Consider the following 25,185-nt stretch of genomic DNA (forward strand, 5'->3'; position numbering starts at 1 on the left):
CACTGGGCAAGTCCTTTCCCCCTCTCTGATTCTCAGTTTCTCCACCTGTATAATGAGAAGGTTGGAGGAGATTGATCCAATAAGCATTTGTTAAGCAGAAGCTGGAGAAACAAACAAAAATGAAAGTCCCTGTTCTCAAGAATCTTATAGTCTATTTTGGGCAAAACATGTACAATAGATATTATACATAAATAATGCATGTGTGTATATACTACACATATCTATGTTTATATTACAAAGTTAATATAACTGGGGAAGGGAATGAAAAGTACCAGCAGAGTTGAGAGATCTGGCAGGATCTGAGTTATGAATCTAAAGATTCTAAGATTCTTAAGAAGTGAAGATGAGGGAAGATGCATTTCAGAGCTATGTAAAATCAGGGAAGATAGGATAGATTGTGTATAAGGCATAAAAGAAAGTAAGCCAGTTTGGCTGGAGTGCACAAAGGGGAGTTTTGTTTAAAAACTTGGAAAGGTAGAAATCAGGTTATGAAGAAGGGTTTTACATGCCAAAAGATTTTATATCAGAAGCAATAGAGAACTTCTGGAACTTTGCAAACAGAGAAGTTACTCCTTGGCATTAGTGATCTTCAGTAAGTCAGTAATCAGTCAAAAGCATTGTAGATTAGAGATCTTCAGTAAGTCAGTAATCAGTCAAAAACATTGTAGTTGGATACAGGTTGGATGATGTTCAAGGGGAGAGTCATACTTAAGACGAGAGATTGAATCAGATGATTTTTGAGCTCCCTCTCAGCTCCTGAAATTCTACTTAATCATATGCTATTTTTTAAATTGCAAGTAAATATAGTTTTCAACATTTATTTTTGTTAAAGTTTTAGTTCCAAATTTTTCTCCCTCTCTTCCTTCCCTCCTGATATAGGTTATGCACGTATAATAATATAAAATAGATTTTCACCCTGAAATTCTAGGTTTCTGTATTTTTCAGGTTCTTTGACCAACATTTCTTAGACTATCTGTGATTGACCTGGGACACACGGCTAGGTGGCGCTCTTGCCGACGAACTACAACTCCCAGGAAGCTCCTCGGAGGCATAGCAAGTTGAGGATTGGCTGGGAGTTTCCGGGGGGCGGGACGCGCGCCCAGACTCGCGCCTTTTCCGGTCCTGTCCCGGGTTTGGAGCTCGGTTCAGTCGCAGCATGGATCTGGAGGACTTCGAGCGGGACAACACCGGCAGCTGCCGCCTGAGCTCGCCGGTGCCGGAGCTGTGCCGCACCGAGGCCTGCTGCCTGGGCGTCGACGAGGCCGGCAGGGGGCCCGTCCTGGGTGGGGGCTGGGCCCCAGAGGAGGAGTGCATCCGGGCTGGGGGGGCGGGGTGCCCGGGGGTGGGTCCTTGGGTTGTTTGAATTGGGATTGGGGGTGCCTCGGTTGTAGGATGTAGGTTCGGACGGGGGGCTGAGCACGGGTAGGCACTTCCCAGGTGGCGAACCGACTGGAAGTGGGCCTTGGGTGAAGAGGAGGTTGGCATTGCTGTGGGGTTGGCCTTGGGTGAAGAGGAGGTTGGCATTGCTGTGGGGTTGGCCTTGGGTGAAGAGGAGGTTGGCATTGCCGTGGGGTTAGGGTTAGGGTGAAGAGGAGGTTGGCATTGCCGTGGGGTTGGCCTTGGGTGAAGAGGAGGTTGGCATTGCTGTGGGGTTGGCCTTGGGTGAAGAGGAGGTTGGCATTGCTGTGGGGTTGGCCTTGGGTGAAGAGGAGGTTGGCGTTGCTGTGGGGTTGGCCTTGGGTGAAGAGTAGGTTGGGGTTGCTGTGGGGTTGGCCTTGACTGGAGAGTAGGTTTAGGATGTTTATGGGATTGGCCTTGGTTAGAGAATAGGCTTTATAATAGAGATCCAGGCATTACAGGCAATTAACTCCAGCATCCTCCTTTTGCCAGGTCCTATGGTCTATGGCATCTGCTTTTGCCCCTTGTCCAAACTGGGTGATCTGGAGGCCCTGAAGGTGGCGGGTGAGTTGTGTGCTGGCACTTTCCTGGTGGCTGTCGGGGCAAGGGGGCTGGGAATCAGCCTGTGCCTCTGAACTAAGCCTCTCCTCCTTGTATTTCTTCACATTTCCACCTGGCTAGACTCAAAGACCCTGTCGGAGGCAGAGAGGGAGAGACTCTTTGGAAAGCTCAACCAAGCCCGAGACTTTGTGGGCTGGGCCTTGGACATCCTGTCCCCGAATCTCATCTCTACCAGCATGCAGAGGAGGTGAGGCTCTTCGTGGATGGGCCACAAATTGCTTTTTTTTTTTTTAAGAAAGATTTTATTTATTTTGAGTTTTATTTTCCCCTATTCTTGCTTCCCTTCACACACCCCCCCCCACAGAAGGCAGTCTGTTAGTCTTTACATTGTTTCCATGGTATACGTTGATCTAAGTTGAATGTGATGAGAGAGAAATCATATCCTTAAGGAAGAAAAACAAAGTATAAGAGAGAGCAAAATTACATAATAAGATAATGGGGTTTTTTCCTAAATTGAAGGTCTTTGTTCAAACTTCACAATTCTTTCTTTGGATACAGATGGTATTCTCCATTGCAGATAGCCCAAAATCGTCCCTGATTGTTGCACTGATAGAATGAGTAAGTCCATCAAGGTTGATCTTGCCACCATGTTGCTGTTAGGGTATAAAATATTTTTCTGGTTCTGCTCATCTCACTCAGCATCAGTTCATGCAAATCCTTTCATGCTTCCCTGAATTCCCATCCCACCTGGCTTCTAATAGAACAATAGTGTTCCATGACATACATATACCACAGTTTGCTAAGCCATTCCCCAATTGAAGGACATTTCTTAATTTCTAATTCTTTGCTACCACAAACAGAGCTGCTATAAATATTTTTGTACAAGTGATGTTTTTACCCTTTTTCATAGTTTCTTTAGGGTATAGACCCAGAAGTGGTATTGCTGGATCAAAGGGTATGCACATTTTTGTTGCCCTTTGGGTGTAATTCCAAATTGCTCTCCAGAAAGATTGTATGTGTTCACAGCTCCACCAACAATGTATTAAGTGTCCCAGATTTCTCACATCTCTTCCAACATTGATCATTATCCTTTCTGGTCATATTGGCCACTTTGAGAGGTGTGAGGTGGTACCTCAGAGATGCTTTAATTTGCATTTCTTTAATAAGTAGTGATTTAGAGCAATTTTTCATATGACTCTGGATCGCTTTGATTTCCTCATCTGTAAATTGCCTTTGCATATCCTTTGACCTTTATCAATTGGGAAATGACTTTTTTTGAAAATTTGACTCAGTTCTCTGTATATTTTAGAAATGAGTCTTTTGTCAGAAATACTATTTGTAAAAATTGTTTCCCAATTTACTACATTTCTTTTGATCTTGCTTACAGTGGTTTTGTCTGTGCAAAAGCTTTTTAAGTAATCAAAATTATCTAGTTTGTTTTTAATGGTGTTCTCCATCTCTTCCTTGGTCATAAACTGTTTCCCTTTCCATAGATCTGACAGGTATACTACTCCTTGATCTTCCAGTTTGCTTATAATATTGCTTTTTATGTGTAAATCCTATATCCATTTTGATCTTATCTTGGTATAGGGCGTAAGGTGTCGGTCTAATATAAGTTTCTTCCATACTAACCTCTAATTTTCCCAACAGTTTTTATCAAAGAGAGAATTTTTATCCAATACCTGGACTCTTTGGGTTTATCAAACAGCAAATTACTATAATCATTTCCTGCTATTGTACCTAGTCTGTTCCACTGATCCACCAGTCTATTTCTTAGCCATTACCAGACAGTTTTGATGACTGATGCTTTATAATATACAAATTGCCTCTTTTGCCTCTGTCATTTAGCTGCCCCTCTATGAAAACTGAGACGCAGAGAGGTTAAATGTTGTGTGTCCATGATCACACAACTATGAAGTCCTCAATATATTTTTATTTCATTAAACATTTCCGAATTACATGTAAAACATTTTTTTTAAGGTTTTTTTTTTGCAAGGCAAATGGGGTTAAGTGGCTTGCCCCAGGCCACACAGCTAGGTAATTATTAAGTGTCTGAGACTGGATTTGAACCCAGGTACTCCTGACTCCAAGGCCGGTGCTTTATCCACTGCACCACCTAGCCGCCCCTGTAAAACATTTTTAACATTCATTTTTAAAAATTTTGAATTTCAAATTCTCTTCCTTTTTCCTTCCCTTCACCAGTCCTTGAGATTTGATATAGCTTATTCATATGAAGTCATGCAAAATGTAAGCTATGAGGTTTCTGAAATAAGATTTGAACTCTAAGTCAAATCTGCAGTCCACTTCAAGGTGGTTCACACATCTCATTTTGTCCTATGGAGCCAAACAGAAAAGGGCTGGTTCTTCTCCCTCAATAGCTTTTGAAATCCAAAAGACTTGAGTGAATCAGAGGGTCACAGATTTAGAGTTGGAAGAGACTTCATTGGCCTCCTTATTTAAAAAAAAAAAAATAAAGTGGGACCCAGAGAACTCTTAACTTCTTGCTCAGGGCTGTCTGACTAGTAAATACCAGAATTTGAACCTAGATCTTCTTGCTTCCCATCCTGTGACATTGCTTCCCTTTTTGCTCCATTGTATATCTTGGAACAAATTTCTTCCCCTCTCTGGGCCTCAGTTTCTTCCACTGTTAATTAAATTAATCTAAATTAAATTAATTAAATGAGTGAGTCCATTCCAGCTATAAATCCTATGAGTTTTCAAGACTCAACTTTGGAAATACAAAGTCACATCAGATTCATGTTAAGTAATGGGAATCCTTAAGTAAACTTAAAATAAATATCCTGAACAAAGATACTTGATTTCCCTTTAATAAAGAGCTGAGGCTAAATAGGGTCTGACCCATCCATGTGCTTCCATAGGGCCAAGTATAATCTGAACTCTCTTTCTCACGACACTGCTATGGCCTTGGTGCAGCTGGCTCTGGATCAGGGTGTGAGAGTCACTCAGGTCAGTAGGACCTCTTGGGTTAGGGGTAGTTGGGCCACTTGGGGCTTCCCCAACCCTGACACTTGTTCCCTGATTTCTGCAGGTGTTTGTGGACACAGTGGGGCCAGCTGATAAATACCAGCAAAAACTTCAGGAGAGGTTTCCAGAGGTCGAGGTGACCGTTCGACCTAAGGCTGACTCCCTCTTTCCTGTGGTTAGTGCTGCAAGCATATGTGCCAAGGTTAGTCTACCTCCCACCCTGTTGTCTGAACTCCCTGGTTATTCTATACCCACAAGAGTTGTACCAGCCTGCCCTTGGCCCCATACTCACCTTTGCTTAGCTTACCTTTCCAGGTTGCCCGGGACCAAGCTGTGAAGAGATGGAAGTTTCTGGAAGACCTTGGGGACCTGAAAATGGATTATGGGTCTGGCTATCCCAATGGTGAGTGTACCAGTCCAATCCATGGTCTTTCCAACCTCTCTCCCCCCATTTTCCTGTGAAGCCGTTATAGAAGGGGCTACCTTGCAATATGGCCACAAGGGGGCATGAGACAAGGTCTGAGAACAACATACTAAAGATGGAATTAAACACGGAGATCATAGTGTCCATCCTATGCCATCATTTTATGGATAAGAAAACCTAGTCCCAGAGAAATTAAGGGACTTCTCAAAAATCATCCGGAGAATAAATGAGATTAGAACCCAGAGATTCACTGATTCTCAAACTAGTACTCAGCTCAACTCAACCAGATATTTATTAAATAACTGTGCTAGGGATCAGAGAGACAAAGACAAATATGAAACATTTCTTTTTCTTTTTCTAGAGTTTACATTGGGAGGGTGCAATGTGGGATCAGGAGTGAAGAAGGGTTAGCAGGAAGAAATGAGTTCCAGGTATATAGGGGAAGAGAGAGGACTGGATAGCCTGGACTCAATCACTGAGGTGGAAGATATATTGCTGAATTTAGACCAGAGGGAGAGTAGGCAGGTCACTTGGAGGATGAGGGTGGGATAGAGATATGGAGTATCTGGAGAAAATAGATGGGAGTCCAAAGGTGGAAGCCAAGGGACTGGTTAGAAAGCTAATCTGGTAGTTCAGGGGAAATGTAATGAGGGTGGTATTGGTATGACTAGAGAAGAGGAGAGACCAGTGAAGGAGATGGTGTGGAGACAGGATCAGCAGTTTGACAAATGACTAGATGGGGGGTGTTGGGGGCGGGGGGAGGGGGAGAAAGGAAAAGGAGAAGACTGGTGTTGTCCATCTGAGATAGTGGAAGGATGATGGATCCCATCAGAAATGTAAAAAAAATAAAGTTTTAGAGTTGGAAAGTAGGAAAGATGATGAGTTCTTTGTGGACATAGGTGAGACACAGGTGCTGATGGGACAATGGTAATGGAGTATCTCATTTAATCCTTACAACAACCCTGGGAGGAAGGTGCTATTGGTAATCATCCCCATTTTACAGATGAGGAAACTGAAGCATAGAGATTTACCTCTTTGTGACTGAGGCTAGATTGGACTCCAGGCTCAGATTTAGAAATTAGGTAGAAGGTGATAACTCATAATGATTGATGCTAATTGAACTCATGGGAACTGTTAAGATCCCCAAGAAATTATAGAGAAGGGGCGGCTAGATGGCATAGTGGATAAAGCACCGGCCCTGAAGTCAGGAGTACCTGGGTTCAAATCCGGTCTCAGACACTTAATAATTACCTAGCTGTGTGGCCTTAGGCAAGCCACTTAACCCCACTTGTCATGCAAAAAAAAAAAAAAAGGAAATTATGGAGAAGTGGGACAGAACCTTGCAGGATCACCATCTAATTTCCTTACTTTCAATTCTCCTGCCTAGTCACTTAGTTTTCAAATCTTGTTTCTACTTCACAGAATCTCCTCTCTACTCCCTTGTCTCCACTCACACCAAAACACCTTAGTTTAGGTCCTTCATCTCCTTTGGTAGATTAATTGTAGTAGACTTCTCATTTGTATCTCTCTGCCTCAAGTCTTCCCCCCTCCTCTAATCCATCCTTCACAGAACTGTCATACTGATTTTCTTTTCTTTTTGTTCTTTTAATAATTTTTTTAAAAATTTATCTCTTTAAGGCAATGGGGTTAAGTGACTTGCCCAAGGTCATACAACTAAGCAATTCTTAAGTGTCTGAGACCAGATTTGAGCTGACTCCAGGCTCCTACTAATTTTCTTTAAATGCAAATCTGACTTTGTTGCTCCCTACTTATTAAACTCTAATGGCTCCCTATTACTTGTAGGGGGTCTTCAAAAAGGTAGGAAACAGGTGTTGGATAGTCATTTAGTAAAAGAAACTGAGGAATAAATAGATGGAAATCGAACTTGGAAAAGAGCAGAATTAAGGAGGTAGAGTCTCTCCAGGAACAAGGGTGATTGGCCATCATGAGCTGCTCCCTTCACTCTCCTGTGAGTCCTAAGTTCTAGAATTAGCAGAAATCCTAGAAACCATCTATTCCAAGGCCCTTCTACACACACACACACACACACACACACACACACACACACACACACACACATATGTGAGGAAGTTGCCCTAGAGAGAGGAAGGAGTTTGCTCAGGATCACATAGTGAGTAGGTGGCATACCTGAGGATTTCCACTAGTTCACACATCACCTTTTTTCTCATTGATGAAACTACAGATGAAGGTATTGAGGCACATAAGAGAGATAAGGGAGAGACTTAGAGTGTATATATATCAATGGACCCCAGAATCTTGGTCCTCCAGATCCTAAGATCTGTTCTACCTGGTTCTGACTTGTCCAACCATGGCTCTTCATTTGTGACCTTCTTCCCCAGACCCCAAGACCAAGGAGTGGCTGTTGCAGTGCCTGGACCCTGTCTTTGGCTTTCCCCAGTTCGTCCGCTTTAGCTGGAGCACTGCTCAGCTCATCCTGGATGGCCGTGCTGTGCCTGTGCGCTGGTGGGTGACTCCAAGTCCCCTTGGGACCAACTGGCAATGTGTTCCACCCGCCTACTCCTGGGGAGAATCCCAGCACTGGGGTTTTGGCCTTGGAGATAGACAAAACAGGTGGCAAGAGGCCATTTGGAACCAGAGATAGATAAAGGTGGAGGGTTGGGGAGTAGACTAAGGTGGGAGTGGTGGGAATCACTGGCTTGTGTATCAGCCTTCATCATGCATGTTCCTCCCCCATGCAGGGAGGATTCAGAGGAAGAGGCAGGAGGCTCACCAGCTGCTGGCAAGGGTTCTGGCACCCCCTCCCTTCTGTCCTACTTTGCCCGTAGACAAGCTCCCACAGAACGACGACAGTCTCACCGGTTCTTCCATGAGAGGGGGTTGGAGACAGTCGCTGACCTATAGAAATTGTTGAGAACGTTGGTGGAAGGGAGTGTTTGTCTTCTCCCCTGTTGATTTGTAATAAAATCTCAGGAACAGCAGTGAGATATCTGTCTTTGCCTGGATTCTGGGGGTGGATGGATGGAGTGGTTAGCGGAAGATACTTAAAACCACTTACACAGGATGGGAAAACAGCCCCCTCAAATCTTGATGGGGCCTTTTTTCTTTAGGCAACCCTTCTAGGCTATCAATAAGTCATCTGAGATTGGATTTGAATTCAGGTCTTCCTGACTCCAGGTCCAGTATCCACTGGAGAGTATTTCAGACATGGGAAGCAGCTTTTCAAAGGCTTGCCTCTTTGAATAAGAAGTAGCAAGTAAGTCAGTAATATTGAATGCCAAAGTATGTGGAAGAGAGTAAAAGATGAAGTGTGAGAAGCCTGGTAAGCTAGGAATGGGCCAGATTATGGAGAATGCTATATAGAGGATTTCCGATCTCTGATCATAGGGATTTTATTGAATAGAAGATCACATATGTGCTTTAGGAAAAATCACCAAGATCTTTCCACTCCTATGGCCACCTTCACTTCAATACCTCCCACCTAGATTAAGCAACAGCTTCCTAACTGGAGCCTCATTACTCCAATAAATGCCACACAACTGTTGTCAAAATAATTTTTCTTAAGCATAGCTATAACCATGGGACTTCCCAATCCAAAGTTCCTTTCGTTGTTTTGTTTTTTTTAAGAAATTTTTTATTTTTTTAAACTAAAAATAAGAAAAACTCACTGTCACATGCATGGCAAAACTTAAAAGAATTCAAAATATAAAGCAATATATTTGCATTTCAAGAAAGCATATATAATAATTACTATATATTGTGTTCAAAATTATCCATCTTTGCTTCTTTGTAAGTCTTCTGTCATTTGCTGTGCATTTTATCTTTTTTGTTTGTTTGTTTTTTGCAAGGCAATGGAGTTGCCCAAGATCACACAACTAATTAAGTATTAAGTGTCTGAAGTTGGATTTGAGCCCTGACTCCAGGGCTGGTGCACTATCTACTGTGCCACCTAGCTACTCCACACTTTTTCTTTTGACACAGTTCAAGCACTAACCTACAAAAAATCCTTTTTTTTTCTCTCCCAACTACTAGTGCCCACCTTCCTAAACTATCTTATGTTTAGCTACTTTGCATATATGTGTATTCATTCTCTTCATATTTTATATATTTTACATATATTTGCACAAATGACATTTTGCATATATTTCTATTCACCTTATATTTTATACTTTATATACTTATACTTGTTTCCCCCACTTAGAATATAAGCTGTTTGTAAGTAGGGATCGTTTCATCCTTTGTACTTGTATCTGCAACATAAAATAATGTCACAAAGCACATGCCCATTAAGTTTTTGTTGATTGGGGCAGCTAGTTGGTGCAGTGGATAGAGCATCAGCCCTGGAGTCAGGAGGACCTGAGTCCAAATCTGACCTCAGACACTTAATAATTGCCTGGCTATGTGACCTTGGGCAAGTCACTTAATCCCATTGCCTTAAATAAAAATAAAATTTTTAATAAAGTTTTGATTGATTGAGAAATAAATGTTGATTTATTGATTGATTGGAGGATGGATTGAGCAAAGTGGGGAGAGACTCAAGGCAGGGAAATTCATCAGGAGGTGATTGTAATAGTCTAGGTAAGAGGTGATGAAGACGAACTAGATTGATGGCTGTATATGTGGAGACAGCTGGAAGTATGTAAGAGATGCTGTAAAAGTAAAAAGAATGAGATTTCACAATAGTTTGTTTTTGAGAGGTAGCAAGAGGGAGTTGACTTCCCTGATATGGTTCTAACCTAACAGTGGTGAATTGGTGATGCCCTCAATACTAAGGAAAGTGGGGAAATTTCATGGATTAGGAGTCAAGGATAATGAATTCTATATTAGACCAGTCAAGTTTGAAATACCCATGGCACACTTCCAGTTTGAATGTCCAAAGAGTAGTTGACTTAATACTGTAGATTAGGTCAGAGACTATATAGCTATGGGATATACAGAGACTAAGGTTATATAGCTATGGGAATTATCTGCTTAAAGCTATTTATTGAACCTATGGAAGCTAATTAGATCATCCATTGAGTTAATATAGAAGGGAGAAAAGGAAACAGGAGAAAGCCTTGAAGAACATCCACAGTGAGTGTGGCACAAATGAAAAGACAACAGAGACTGAGAAGTCAGATGGGCAAGAAGAATACCAGGAGAGAGCAGTGTCCCAAAAACCTAGGGAGGAGAAAATGTTCCAGAGATCAGGGTGCTCTATGTCAAAAGATTTCAGAGAGCTCCAGAAGAATTGGGAATAAGAAATGGTCAAAATTTGTCAATTAGGTCATTGGTGACTTTGGAGAGGGCATTTTCAGTTGAATAATGAGATTGGAAGCTATATTGCAAAAGTTTTAGAAGAGAGGAGAGGAAAGCAAATGGCGTCTCTTAGGGTAGCTGACAAGAATGGAAGGAGATATGACATAATAGCTCTTGGGGAAAATAGACTCAAGTGACAGTTTTCTAAGGATGAGAGAGATAGGGACATGTTGATAGGAGCATCGAAGGAACAGGGAGAGATTGAAGATGAGAGGAGAAAGGATTTAGGATGATAATGTAGAATTAAATTGACTCACCAAGGGATTGCGATAGGATACAGAGGAGAGTAACAAGTCCAGAGATGATGGCTTAGGAAAGTAAATGGTAGAGAAAATAAGCTCATGAACATAGAAGTGAAATACTTGTGGGCAGTGGCAAAGTCAAGAGTATTGCCATCTCTACATGTGATTGAGGTGGAGTGGGTCATGTGAAAAAAGTAAAATGAGGAACTAAGAAGTTAGGGTATTTGAGGAAGCATCAGTATTTATGCTGAAGTCCCCTAAAGATGAGGACAGGAATTGGGGTGGAAAGAGACTATGACTGAAGTCATTGAGGATGGAGCAGCATTGTCATGAGAGTCAAAGGCTAACAGCCATTTGTATCTAGATTAGGTGATATAGCTGGACAGTATAAATTTCAAAGGGAGAGATGTCCTTGGGTGGTAGTGGTGGTAGAAATGTGGTCTGAAAGATGATGGGTAGCAAGGATTATTCTAAGTGTGGAAAATGGTGGTGACGTATTGAATGCTTTTAGAACATGGTCTTGGTGAGGACAAGAAGCAAGTATGAAAAAATAACTGTTAAGATGAAAGGAAATTTGCTAGTACAGGCCTTCCAGAGGACATAGTGAAAGAGATAGATCCAAGATAGGATTTTAGGGGTGTCAAATTGAGATGGTTGTTCATCAGCATTGGGTTCAGAATCGCTGAGATGGGAAATAGGGAAATACATTAGGGGCTGGGAGAGAGCTAACTATTGAAAAAGTAAATTCAGACAGAGTAGCAGTGGTTAGAAGACCATTGAGGAATGGTTTGACTATGTAAAGTCCTTCCTCATACTTCCAGCTTTCAGGAAAGTGATGATGTGTCTGAAGGCCCTGGAAGTCTGATTCACAAGAAATAGCAGTTCTGGACAAGGCTCTGGAATGGGTGGAGGAGGGGGAATGAAGGGAAACTGTTTTGGAACAGAGCTGCATTGAAAAAGGCCTGGGAGTTAACTAGTGGACTTCAATACAGCTCTGCTCCAAATAGTTCCCTTCATTCTCCCTCCTCCACCCCACAAAGGTGACAAAACAGCAATAACCACTGACCTAGGACCAGTCTCCCATTGATGCAAAATCTTTATGAGAGCTATATAAATATAAATTATCCTCAATGAGGATGTTGGTGGAGAACAAGTAGGCTTTCTCAAGCAATACTCAACAACAGACTATTTACCATTTCACAACTGACTGCCAAAGCTAAAAAACTGCTTTTGTCCTTATTTGTTTGCTGGCTATAAACAATCATTTAATTGGTAATGGAAAATGCATCTTATCAGCTCTTTTCAGAGCAAAGTAACTCTCATCGATACATTAAAATCATCCAAGATTCCTTGAAAAGTATTTCAAGAAAAGAAAGCTTGGTAAATGATCTTCTGATCCCAAATAATGGTAAAGGAATAAAACTAGGAGATGTACTATGCTCATAAAGATGTTGGCCACTGTGATAGAGAAGATGCAGGAGATTCCTTGTGGTTTGGGATGTCATCCTGATGTTATTATTGTTATTATGTTGTTAATTATTATTGCAAGTTAGTTACTTATTGCATTGAAGAGCCTCTTGGAAGAGATCTGTAATTACTAAAAAGTTTTATGAGGAAAAAAAATGTAGGAAAGACCAAGTGGGTAAAATGTCTTTTATCTAGAATTCACAATGAATTTCTTGTTTAAAAATTGTACTTTTTTCAATCAGCAAAAATTTATCTTCTTATACTCCCAATTCAAACTGCCCCTCCCCACTGAAAAACAAAAGGAAGACAAAATTCCATTACACATATGTATAGAATTCTATGTTTTCCATGTTCAAAAAAAATTGTCTCATTCTGCTTTTTGAGTACTTCACCTATCAGGAGGTGGGTTCATCATTAATTCTCTGGAATTGTGGTAAGTCATTTTTCTGATAAGAGTTTCTGATTTTTTTCAAAATTGTTCATTTTTACCATATTGTTGCCCCTGTATAAATTGTTGTCTTGATTCTGTTCATTTCATGATGCATCTTTTCATATGAATCATCTAAGATTTCTTTGAAACTTTCCCTTTCATGATTTTTTTCACTATAAAATAGTATTCCATCATATTTATACTGCATAATTTGTTCATCTATTCCCCAATTTATGTCTTCCCTCAGATTCTAATTCTTTGCCATTTCAAGAGCTATAAATGTTTGTGTTTCCTTAGAATTTATTTTGTTTAGGATTAATCCCTCAATCTCATCTTCTATATTTCTATATCCGTGAGAGTGTGTGTGTGTGTGTGTGTGTGTGTGTGTGTGTATGTGTCTATATGTGTGTATTCTTCCCTTTACCAATTCAGATGAGAGTGAGGTTCAAAAGCTCTCTCCTGACCCTCTTCCTTGTTTATATAGATGTCTTCTAGTGTACCTAGATTATGTGAGATCATTTTCCCCTAAACTTCTTTTCTCCTTCTTGCACCCTATTCTTCTCTCTTGCCATTCTTCTCTTAGAATTTTCAAGAAATAACAGAAGTATTCTCAGGCCTTATCTAGACTCCTTCTATGATGATAGGATTTAGAAAGGACACAGGTATGATCTGATATTTGAATGTTAAGTAGATTATTGTTTTTTAGTCCCTTATTATTATTCGTTTATGTTTACCTATTAATGTTTCTTTTAATTCCTTTCTTTGAACTTCTAGTCTTTTCATCAGAATTGCTTGGAAGTCTTTTAATTCATAGATACTGCTTATTATTTTAAGGAACAGTCCATTCATTCCTACACTCTCTAGTGTTTCAGTAGGAATGGATGCTGTATTTTGTCAAAAGCTTTTTGAGCATCTATTGATATAATCATATAATTTCAAGTCTTTTAATTCATGAAAAAAATCCATTATGCAAAGATACATACACACATACCTGTAGCATTATACTCAGTTTTATAGAGTAGATTATCCTTGGTTAAAAGGCCTTTACATTAAGGAGGTTCTTCACTCTTTCAGAGTAGAGGCTGCTAGATATTGAATTATCCTGACTGCGACTCCTTCATACTTGAACTCTACTTTTTTCCATTTGTTGAATTTTTACTTTGACCTAAAGTTCTGGATGTTTCCATTTTGGATTGATTAGTGACTCCTTTCTTTTTCTACATTGTTCTTACATCAGGTAAGTATGCTTTTCTTATTTCTTGATATATGATAGCTAGACTCTTTTTTGGGGTCACAAAGTTCAGATGGTTCAATGGTTCATAAATTTTTTTTCTTCTCTCTTTTCCACATCATTTGTTTTTGCTATTAGATCCCTTACATTTTGTTCTACTTTTTCAGTCTTTTGATTTTTGTTTTTAGTATTTCTTGTTGTTTCATGGAACTATTTGCTTGCCATTGCTAATTGATTGATTATTATATGGACTCTTGTGTCAAACTATCAATTCCTTTCCAATTTTTTCTTCCTTAACTCTCATTTCTTTTCCAGTTTTCGTCTCAAGAATTTTTTTTTTACTCTATGGATATGTAGAATTAGATTTCCAATATTTTGAAGCCCTTTGGACATTACAACTCTTTTCATTTATTATTTACAAATGATTCATTCTTTTCAGCCTAACTATTCTTGAACAAGTCTGAAATTAAAGCTTAAAAAAAACAATAAAAACTTTACCTAGTAAAGAATTATAATTTTAAGTAAATTACAAATTTGCAATTCACAGAAACATTTTTAAACTTGTGCTTCATCTCTTCCAGGAATTGCAGTTGAGTTTGTACCCACATTGTGTGGTTTTTCTGAGGCTTTTTTGTTTCAGGATTTTTTGCAAGGTAATGGGGTTAAGTGGCTTGCCCAAGGCCACACAGCTAGGTAATTATTAAGTTTCTGAGGCCAGATTTGAACTCAGGTCCTCCTGACTCCAGGGCCAGTGCTCTATTCACTGTACCACCTAGCTGCCCCTGTAATGATGTTCTAATGACATTACTATCAGCCAGCAAAATAGGAATATGCAAATCTCTAAAGAAAGGTCCCTGATGTGAACAGGCTGTAACACAAAAACTAACAAGGAGCTTTGAAGGGCAGGACTAATTGATGTCAAAAAAAAAAGGAATAGTATGATGGGAAGAGAAGATGGGGAAGAGGGGATGAAACTGCAGGATTTAGGGAAATATCTGCAAACTGGCAGATATTTTTTCATAATTTGTTTCTGGGTCACAAATCTAGTATGAACTTTGAAGGGAACCTGCATCTAGAAGGCGGCATTCCCATTCAGTAGTCCCTGGCTCTAGGATGTGTACTGATTAAGGAGCAGGTAGTGTAGAATGGTCTCATTTTTAACAACCCAGCCTGAAGCCTACATAGGAATAACCAATGCATGAATCCCAGAACAAAGAGGAATCTGTAACTCTATTGTTAAGCCATAAGAACTTTCTAGCTGTCTGACAGTGACTGAATTTAGCAGCAGCAAGCTCCTAGAAATGGGGCAAGCCAGTGCTTTTTTTTTTTGCAAGACAATGGAGTTAAGTGATTTATCCAAGGTCACACAGATAAGTAAATATTAAGTGTCTAAGGCTGGATTTGAACTCAGGTCCTCCTGATTCCAGGGCTGGTGCTCTATCCACTGTACCATCTAGCTGCCCTGAGACAGTCCTTTTGATACTCAAACTCCAACCCAGATTGGAAACTTTCAGATCATAATCTATAAAGGCAAAAATCCAACTTTGTCCTAAATCATAGTACTTTTGGGATTCTCAGCCAGAGTTGTCTCTGATATCTCAAAAAAACAGTAGGAGGACCAGTCCATACTTTCCTTCAAGTGTGTAGTACTTAGCTCTAACATAAGGTCTAAAAACAAAAAGTGAACTGGGGAAAAAGTGAACAAAAGAAGAATCCTATTATAAAAACCTATTAGAGTATCAGGGGAAACTCAAGGAAAAGAGAATAATTTCAAAGCATTTACAACCAAAGATGAAAAAAATAAAAAAATCACCTTGAGTACAAGTCTAACTAAAATTGTTGGAAGTGATGAAGCAAGAAATAAGCTTTAAAGAGCTTAAATTTTTAAAATTGAATTTTATTTTTTCGGTTATAAAGTATTGCTTTCTCAACTTCCTTTCCCTCTTTCCCATTGAACAAAAAGAAAAACAGAACACATAACAAATATGCATCATTAGGCAAAACTAATCCCCATATTGGCTATTCCCAAAAATATATATCTCATTAGGTATCTTAAGTCCATTACCTCTCTAGCAGGAGTTGAGTGGCATGTTTCATCTTCTTTCCTCCAGATTCATGATTTATCATTTCATTGATAAAATTTTTGTTACTTTTTAAAAAATTCAATTTCATTTTAATTTCAGGTTAAAATCCTCTCCTTCCCTCTACCTCCTCTTCTACCCACTGAGGAGGCAAGAAAAACAAAATCAATTCAAATCTATAAAGTTATACAAAACAGATTTTTTTAGGTTTTTTTTGCAAGGCAGTGGGGTTAAAGTGGCTTGTCCAAGGCCACACAGCTAGGTAATTATTAAGTGTCTGAGGCCAGATTTGACAAAAAAAAATTTGCATTAAAATTAAGTTTATATAGATGAAATTAAAGCACTAAAAGAAAAAATGAAAAATTACGTGCCAGACACTATGCTAAGCATTTTATAGTTATTATTTCATTTGACTCTCACATCTATTATCCCCATTTTACAGTTGAGGAAACTGAGGCAGGCAGATTAAATGATTTGACCTGATCACACAATTAGTAAGTGCCTGAGGCTAGATTTTAATTTAGTACTTCCTGACTCCAGAGTTAATGTTCTAATCATTGCACTACCTAGATGTCTCCCCCCCCCAAAAAAAAGAAGTGAAATTGTAGAAGAAAGATTGGTAAAAGAATTAACAACTTGGAACAAGATGTATAGACCTTTGTCCATGCAACAAGCTCCCTGGAAATTAGAATGGATCAAATAGAAGCTAATGAATCCATGACTCAACAACAATAAAAAGACTAAAAACAAAACTAAAAGACTGAAAAAAAGAAAAGTGCATGTAAAGTATCTCACAGCAAATACAAATGGCCTAAAAAACAAATCAGAGATCTAAATAAGAATCATTTCACTACCAGAAATCCATGACCAAAGAGAATGACTGAACATTATATTTCAAGGAATGATAAAAGAAAATTGTCCAGATCTTGTAGATTGAACCAGAGAGCAAAATAGAAAGAATTCACCAGTTTGGAGCAGAACCAAGATGACAAGAATTTAGGTAGGAACTCACCCCAGCTCTCCCCCAAACCCCTCCAAATACCTTTAAAAATGACTCTAAACAGGGTGGCTAGGTGGCGCAGTGGATAAAGCACCAGCCCTGGAGTCAGGAGTACCTGGGTTCAAATGTGGTCTCAGACACTTAATAATCACCTAGCTGTGTGGCCTTGGGCAAGCCACTTAACCCCATTTGCCTTGCAAAAAACCTAAAAACAAACAAACATGACTAAACAAATTCTAAAGTGGCAGAACCCACCAAAAAACCAAACAACTGAAGTGAAACAATTTTCTAGCCCAAAACAACTTAGAAAGTAGGCAAGAAAAGTCTGGTACACCAAGGTGAGAGAGGATCCATGTCAGCTCAGACTCAATCTCAGCAAACTAGGAGCAGTCCTTACTTTCAGAGCTCTCAGTCCACAGGTGGTAAGGGGTCTGAAAAACTGGTTAGAAGGAAATTATAGGAGTCTATTTGCTATGGAACTTTGTTGCTTTGCCCCTACTCAAATCCAGGTCACAGTCCTGGGTGGCAGTCCCAGGGTGAGGAAGAACAGTAGCATACTAGGGCTTGGGGCTGAAGGGGATCAGAGACCCTCCTCCAGTTCCAGGGAAGAAAAGAGTTCAGAGCATAGGTCAGGAGAGTAGTAAACACCTCTCTTTAGATCATAAAACTTGCAGGTTTCAATGCACCCTTCATCCCAGAAGCAGAGCCCTACTTTAAGAGAGTTAAAATCAAGACATAAGTTCAGAACATAAGCAAACAACAGAAAAAAAAATCTGACCAAAAAAAAATTACTATGGTCACCAGGAAGATCAAAATGCAAACTCAGAACACAATAATAAAGTCAAAAGTTCCTATATCCAAAGCCTGCAAGAAAAATATGAATTTGTCTCATGCCATAGAAGAGCTCAGAAAGGCTTCTGAAAAATCAAGTGAGAGAGAGGAAAAATTGGAAAGAGAAATGAGAATAATGGAAGAAAATCATGAAAAATGAGTCAATAGCTTGGTAAAGGAGACATTAAAAAGATACTGAAGAAAATAATACCTAGTCAAAGAAGAGAAGAATGCCTTAAAAAACCAGAATTGGACAAATGGAAAAAGAGGCACAAAAATTCATTGAAGAAAAAAACTTAAAAAAGCATAATTCCTTAAAAATTAGATGAGCAATTAGAAGTTAATGACTTTATGAGAAATCAAGAAACAATAAAAACCAAAACAATAAAAAATAGAAGACAATGTGAAATATCTCACTGGAAAAACAACTGACCTGCAAAATAGATCCAGGAGAGATAATTTAAAAATTATTGGATTAGTTGAAAGCAGTGATCAAAAGAAGAACCTAGATATTATCTTTCATGAAATTATCAAGGAAAAACTATTCTGATAGCCTAGAACCAGAAGGTAAAATAGAAAATTTAAAAATCTACTTGTCACCTCCTTAAAGAGATTTCAAAATTAAAACTCTCAGGAATATTATGACCAAATTCCAGAGCTCCCAGATCAAGGAGAAAATATTGCAAGTAGCCAGAAAGAAAGAATTCAAGTACCAGTGAGGATAACACAAGATTTAGCAGTTTCTACATTAAAGGACCATTAGGGTTTGGAATATGATACTTTGCAAGGCAAAAGAACTTGGATTACTCTTTCAAGTGAAAAGATGTACATTCAAAGACATAGGGGACTTTCAAACTTTCCTTAGGAAAGAATCAGAGCTGAACAGAAATTTTGACTTTCAAATACAAGACTCAAGAAAGCATAAAAAGGAAAACAAGAAAGAGAAATCATAAGGGACTTAATGATGTTGAACTGTTTATAGTTCTATATGGGAAAATAATACTGTTAACTCATATGAACTTTCCCATTATTAGGGCAGTTAAAAGAAATATATATATATATATATATATATATATATATATATATATATAGAGAGAGAGAGAGAGAGAGAGAGAGAGAGAGAGAGAGAGAAGAAGTGAAGGGAAATACAGTTAACAACAGTAACTGAAAAAAAAATCTTGAAGTGAGTTTTTCTGGTAAAGGTCTCATTTCTCAAACATATAGAGAATTGAGTCAAATTTATAAAAATAAGAACCTTTCTCCAATTAATAAGTGATCAAAAGTTATGAATAGTTTTCAGATGAAGTTATCCATACTATCTATAGCCATATTTTTAAAATATTCTCATTATTAATTAGAGCAATGCAAATTAAAACTATTCTGAGGTGTATCTCATACCTATTTGATTGGCTAATAGGACAGAAAATGAAAAAAATGGCAAATGTCAGAGGGGGATATAGAGAAAATGAGATATTACTGCATTGTTGGTAGACTTGTAAACAAATTCAGTAATTTCTGTAGAGCATTTTGGATCTATGCCCAAAGGGCTGCAAAATGATGCACATCCTTTGACCTAGCAATGTCACTACTAGGTCTGTATCCCCAAAGAAATGAAAAACAAAAAGGAAAAGTACCTATATGTACAAGGATATTTATAGCAGTTCTTCTGTGGCAAGGCATTGGAAATTGAGGGGAATGACTATTTAGTTGTGGAATGGCTAAACAAATTGTGATTTTCATGGAATGTATAAGAAATGAGTAGGATTCTCTAAGAAAAACCTGGAAAAACTCAAACAACTTGATGAAAAATCAAATATACGATATACAAAGTAGCAGCAATATTGTAGGAAGATCAGCTGTGAATGATTTTGTTTTTTTCAGCAATACAATTCCTCAAGTCAGCTCTGAAGGACTATCCATCCCCAGAGATAGATCTGATGGTTTTCAGAATACAGATTGAAGCATCCTATTTTACTTTATTTTTCTTGTAGTTTCTTTTTTTTGGGGGGGGGGAGTTTGTTTTCTATCACAACATGAGTTGCATGTTTTGCATGTCTACATATTTATAAATTGCTTGCTTTCTCAATGGGGGTGTGGGGAAAGAGGAAGGGAGAGAATTTGGAACTCAAACTTTTAAAAAATTTTAAAAATTGTTTTTACAAGTAATTGGGAAAAATAAAACAATAATTAAATAAATTTTTAAAAAGGAAAGTCCACCAATTATCTCTCAAAAGAAACCCTAAAAATAAAAACTCCCAGGAACATTATAACTAAAATCTAGAGCTTCCAGATAAAAAAAACAAATACTTAAACTAAAAAGAAGGAACTCAAGTACCAAGAAGTCACAGTCAGTTTCATGTGATTTAGCATCTACCATAATAAAGCTTGGAATATGATCTTCCAGAAGACAAATGATATATCACCGTGGTGGAGGTGGAGGTGGAGGTGAGTTGGATTTTTAATGAAATAGAAGATTTTCAAGCATGCCTGATGAAAAGGCCAGAGCTATATAGAAATATTGTAGTGCAAATGCAGTAATAAAGAGAAACATTAAAAGGTAACAATTATAAGGGACTAAAAGGATAAACTATATATTTTAATATGAGTAGATGAGACTTGTGTCCCCTGTGAATCCTATTATCATCAAGGGGTTTTAGAGGGAATCTGATTAGACAGAGGATCTGGGAGTAGTTCTTTATTTGTTTGGTGGGCAGAGTGGAGGGGTTGGGAGTAGATCTGAAAGATGGAGGAAATTTTCTCACATGAATACCTAGAACAAATGGAGGAGGTGCTCCAAGGTGGTACAGTGGATAGAGCACCAGCTCTAGAGTCAGGAGTATCTGAGTTCATTTAATACTTGGGCAAGTCGCTTAACCTTATTACTTTGCAACCCCACCCCCCCAAATGTAAGTTTATACAAGCAAGGAAGATGGGGAAATAAGGTGACATTTGTACTTCATAGTCATCTGAACTGGTAAAAGGAGCAGAAAATTCATTCATAGAGAAAAACAGAAATACATTTCATTCAATAGGGAAACAGTAAAAAAGGGGGACAATGAAAGGGGAATAAAAGGAAGAGTAGATTAAGGGAAGGAATAGTTAAAAGTGGAGCAAACCCTAAGAATTTACACAAATATTTATAGTAGCCCTTTTTTGCAGTGGCAACTTATTGGAAACAAACTGCCCATCAATTAGGGAATGGTTGAAAAAGTACTGTAATATAATATGATGAAAAAGAATTGTGCTATTAGAAATACTGAAGGTAGAAAAAATAAAAAATAATAATGAAGGAGGTGGTTTTTGTGAAACCTGTAAGAAGTATAGATAGAATCCTGAGCCTGAAGTCAGAAAAAACTAATTTCAAATCCAACCTCAGATATTAACTTGTGTGACCCATAACAAACCACCTTGTCTGTAGCTATGTGCTCTGTCTGCCCAAGTTTCCTCAAGTGTAAAATGACAATATCATTTAATTTATAAAATCAATGACTGTTGACCACAAATGTATATGGACAACTTTTTTATTTTTATTTATTTTTTGTTTTTGTTTTTGCAAGGCCAATGGGGTTAGTTAAGTGACTTGCCCAAGCTCACACAGGTAGATAATTGTTAAGTTCTGAGGTCAGATTTAAACTTGAACTAGGCCCTGTGCTCTATCCATTGCACCACCTAGCTGTTCTCCAATGTTTCCCTGCCAGGGAGAGGGAGAAAGAAAGAGAAGGTGATGGGCAAATGTGTAACTTATAAATTTGTAACTGGATAAATGCTGAAAAACAACCATAGTTTGTAACTGGAAAAATTAAATATCAATTAAAAATAAATAAATGGGGGGCAGCCAGGTGGTGCAGTGGATAGAGCATCGACCCTGAGACACTTAATAATTGCCTAGCTGTGTGAACTTGGGCAAGTCACTCAACTGTATTGCCTTAAACAAACAAATAAATAAATAAAAATGTAAATAAATGAACGAATGAATGAATGAATGAATGAAAAAAAGAAAGGTCAAATAAGATGTTATTTGTAGAGTGTTTAGCAGACTTCCCAGGACATAGGAGGTACTTAATAAATGTTTAATAAAGTTGTATGAATTACTGTAGAATGAAGTCTGCTGACCCAGCAGGGGGATAATCGATACATTAACAATATGATTAAGAGGGCAGAGTATAGAGCGCAAGTCCTAAATTGAGAAGGATCTTCATGGGACCTCAGACACTTAATGGCTATGTGACCCTGCGCAAGTTACTGGATTCTGGCGTTGTTTTTTTTTTTTTAAAGACTTAACTCTGAGCCTAGCAACACGTCATCTGCTCCGCGGGGGCCAGGTCTTGATTGGTTCCACCGGGCGACCGCTGCGGCCGGGATGTCCATGTTCATATTCCCAGAGCTCTGCTTCAACGTTGACAACGGCTACTTGGATGGGTTGGTCCGGGGCTTCAAGGCCGGGGTGCTGAAAGTCTCGGATTATCGCCACCTGGTCCAGTGTGAGACACTCGAGGATCTGAAACTCCACCTCCAGACCACCGACTATGGGAACTTCCTGGCAAATGAGGTATCCCCGCTAACGGTTTCAAACCTGGACGATAAACTCAGGGAGAAGATGGTGAGCGAGTTCCGCCACATGAGGAATCAGGCCTACCAACCACTGGCCAAATTCCTGGACTTCATTACCTACAGTTACATGATCGACAATGTCATCCTGCTGATAACGGGGACCTTGCACCATCGTACCGTCCCCGAGCTGGTGCATAAGTGTCACCCTCTAGGCAGCTTTGAGCAGATGGAAACCGTGAGCATTGCTCAGACGACGGAAGAACTCTATAATGCTATCTTAGTGGATTCCCCACTCTTTTCATTCTTCCATGACTACATCTCCCAGCAGGACCTCGAGCAGTTGAACATCGAGATCATTCGAAACACGCTGTACAAAGCCTACCTAGAGGCTTTTTACAACTTCTGCTTCTCCCTAGGGGGCAAGACGGCAGAAACCATGTGTCCGATCCTGGCGTTTGAGGCTGACCGCAGAGCCTTCATCATCACCATCAACTCTTTTGGCACTGAACTCACCAAGGAGGACCGGGCCAAGCTCTTCCCCCACTGTGGGAAGCTCTACCCTGAGGGTCTGACCATGCTGGCCCAAGCGGACGACTACGAGGGGGTCAAAACTGTGGCTGACTATTACCCGAAATATAGAATGCTCTTTGAAGAAGTTGCCAAAAATCCTTGCCAGAAGACCCTGGAGGACCGATTCTTTGAGCATGAGGTGAAACTGAACAAGCTAACCTTTCTCAAGAACTTCCACTTTGGGGTCTTCTACGCCTTCGTGAAGCTCAAGGAGCAGGAATGCCGTAACATTGTATGGATCGCTGAATGCATCGCCCAGCGCAACTGGAACCAGATCTACAACTATATCCCCATCTTCTAGCTGCCCGCTTTCCTAATCTTTGGCCATGACTCCATGAAGCCCTCTGGGGACAGATGATGGTCTTTGTGCCCCAGATACTATGCATATGTATATTTTTTTGTGGTTATTGTTTGGACCTGTTCCATATACCCGTAATATTGATGAAGCAGGGCTCCCTCTCCTTTTTCCCTTTCCCCAACCTTTAGACTTGGGCCCCCAGAGCTGTGTTAGAGCAGAGTCTTAAGATCCTGGTATCAGAGCTGAGCCCCCACCTCCACAGTACCCTCTGTAACTTCTGTGTTGTTAAATCTGTTGCCCTAAGAAAGATGAACATGGGGGTAGTCTTGATGTTTTTCAGTTGTTAAAGAGCATTCTGAGATCATTTTGATAATCCTTCAAGAAAGTCAACTTGATTGTCCTGGAGTTTACCCAGCTCTTGCCAACCTCTTTCCTCTCATCTACCCTAGGACCCTACTCCCAGTGAAAATGACCAGCCTATGTGCTGTGGCAAGGGAGACTCCACATAGTTATGCCTCTCCTCAAATATACCTGTGCATTTATATATAAGTGTATACAGAACTCCCCCATCAGCAAAAGCCAGGGCTCTGGCCCTAGAAGCCTTTCCTCTCCCTATCACTCTTCCCTAGGAGACTTTGCTGTCTCTCTTTTCTTAAACTCACCCAAATGTTTTTGTGTTTCTCTTAACAATAAAACTGCCCATTCTGTGGGTGAGGGAATTAAAAAAAAGTTTAAAAAATAAGACTTAGAAACTCTGATCATTTTAATGGTTAACCATGACTCCCAGAGGACTCATGATGAATATACTACCTACTTCCTAATATAGAAGTGAAAGCCATGTTTTTCTGAACATGGCCAAGTAGGATTTTTGTTTGACAGGAGGTTAGCCAGAAGCCTGAGGACCATAGGAAAGGGTGTCACTGGTAAAGTCAGTGCACATGTTCAATAGCTCCCTAGAAAGATCAGAGACAGGCCAGGAAAATGTACTGTTGCAGGGTTCTGGGTCTGGAGGCAGCAAAAGCAGAGGGATTCAAGAAAGCTTATGGATAATCTGAAAGCCCCCAAGAAGGAACCTTGTAGGGAAAAGGGCAGCAACCAGTATGGTGCTGCAGGGACATCCCAGGGAATGCTCTCTCCTGAGCTAGAGAGAGACCTAAAGAACCATCACTGTGAACTACAGAGATCCAGAGGATTCTAACATTCAGAGGCAGAGATCAAAGCAAGACTGCAGAGAATCCAGAATGAGATCAGGATGAGTCTACTTTCCCTCTTACAAGAACAGAAAAGAGTGGGAGCCTTGTACTGACACAAAGCCTTAATTCAAGAGCTAAAGCTGTAGAGAGTAATACAACAGACACACACACACACACACACACACACAGAAACGCAATAAAAATTATCATAAATCTAGAGGTCTCCTAAAAGATTCCTACAAAGGGATTCCCCTCAATGGGAAAATAATTTCCCATAAGAATACCTAGAAGAAATTAAAGTTCTGGAAGAAATGGAAGAATAAATAGCTTTGAAGAGAAAGTGTTAAATCATAGTCAAAGCAGACCCTGAAAATTTGCTCTTGTTGTTCAGTAGTGTCATCCTTCATGGTCCCATTTGGGATTTTCTTGGCAAAAATAATACAGTGATTTGTCATTTTCTTCTCCAGATCATTTTACAGATGAAGTGAAGCAGAAAGAGTTAAGTGACTTGCCCAGAGTCAGAGATCAGATTTGAACTGAACATATTTAGTTCTTCCTAACTATAGGCCTAACTCCTAGCTGTTCACTCTGAAAACTAGAATAAACCAAACAAATCAATTCCTTAGAAGACAAAGAACATTAGAAT

General features: G+C 39.4%; 1 protein-coding gene and 1 pseudogene across 1 annotated transcript; both read left to right on the forward strand.

The window, feature by feature from the left end:
• Positions 1-945: 945 nt before the first annotated feature.
• RNASEH2A (ribonuclease H2 subunit A) lies at positions 946-8,328 on the forward strand. Its single transcript, XM_074203511.1, has 8 exons — positions 946-1,283; positions 1,891-1,962; positions 2,080-2,206; positions 4,839-4,926; positions 5,009-5,146; positions 5,260-5,347; positions 7,729-7,852; positions 8,089-8,328. Exons 1-8 carry the CDS (start codon positions 1,157-1,159, stop codon positions 8,249-8,251), a joined length of 927 nt encoding a protein of 308 aa, XP_074059612.1. The 5' UTR covers positions 946-1,156; the 3' UTR covers positions 8,252-8,328.
• A 13,904-nt stretch (positions 8,329-22,232) lies between these two features.
• Positions 22,233-24,560, forward strand: LOC141497031 (V-type proton ATPase subunit d 1 pseudogene; annotated as a pseudogene).
• Positions 24,561-25,185: the final 625 nt, after the last annotated feature.

This window comes from Macrotis lagotis, chromosome X (genome assembly GCF_037893015.1).
Source record: "Macrotis lagotis isolate mMagLag1 chromosome X, bilby.v1.9.chrom.fasta, whole genome shotgun sequence".
In the NCBI taxonomy this organism is placed as follows: Eukaryota; Metazoa; Chordata; class Mammalia; order Peramelemorphia; family Peramelidae; genus Macrotis; species Macrotis lagotis.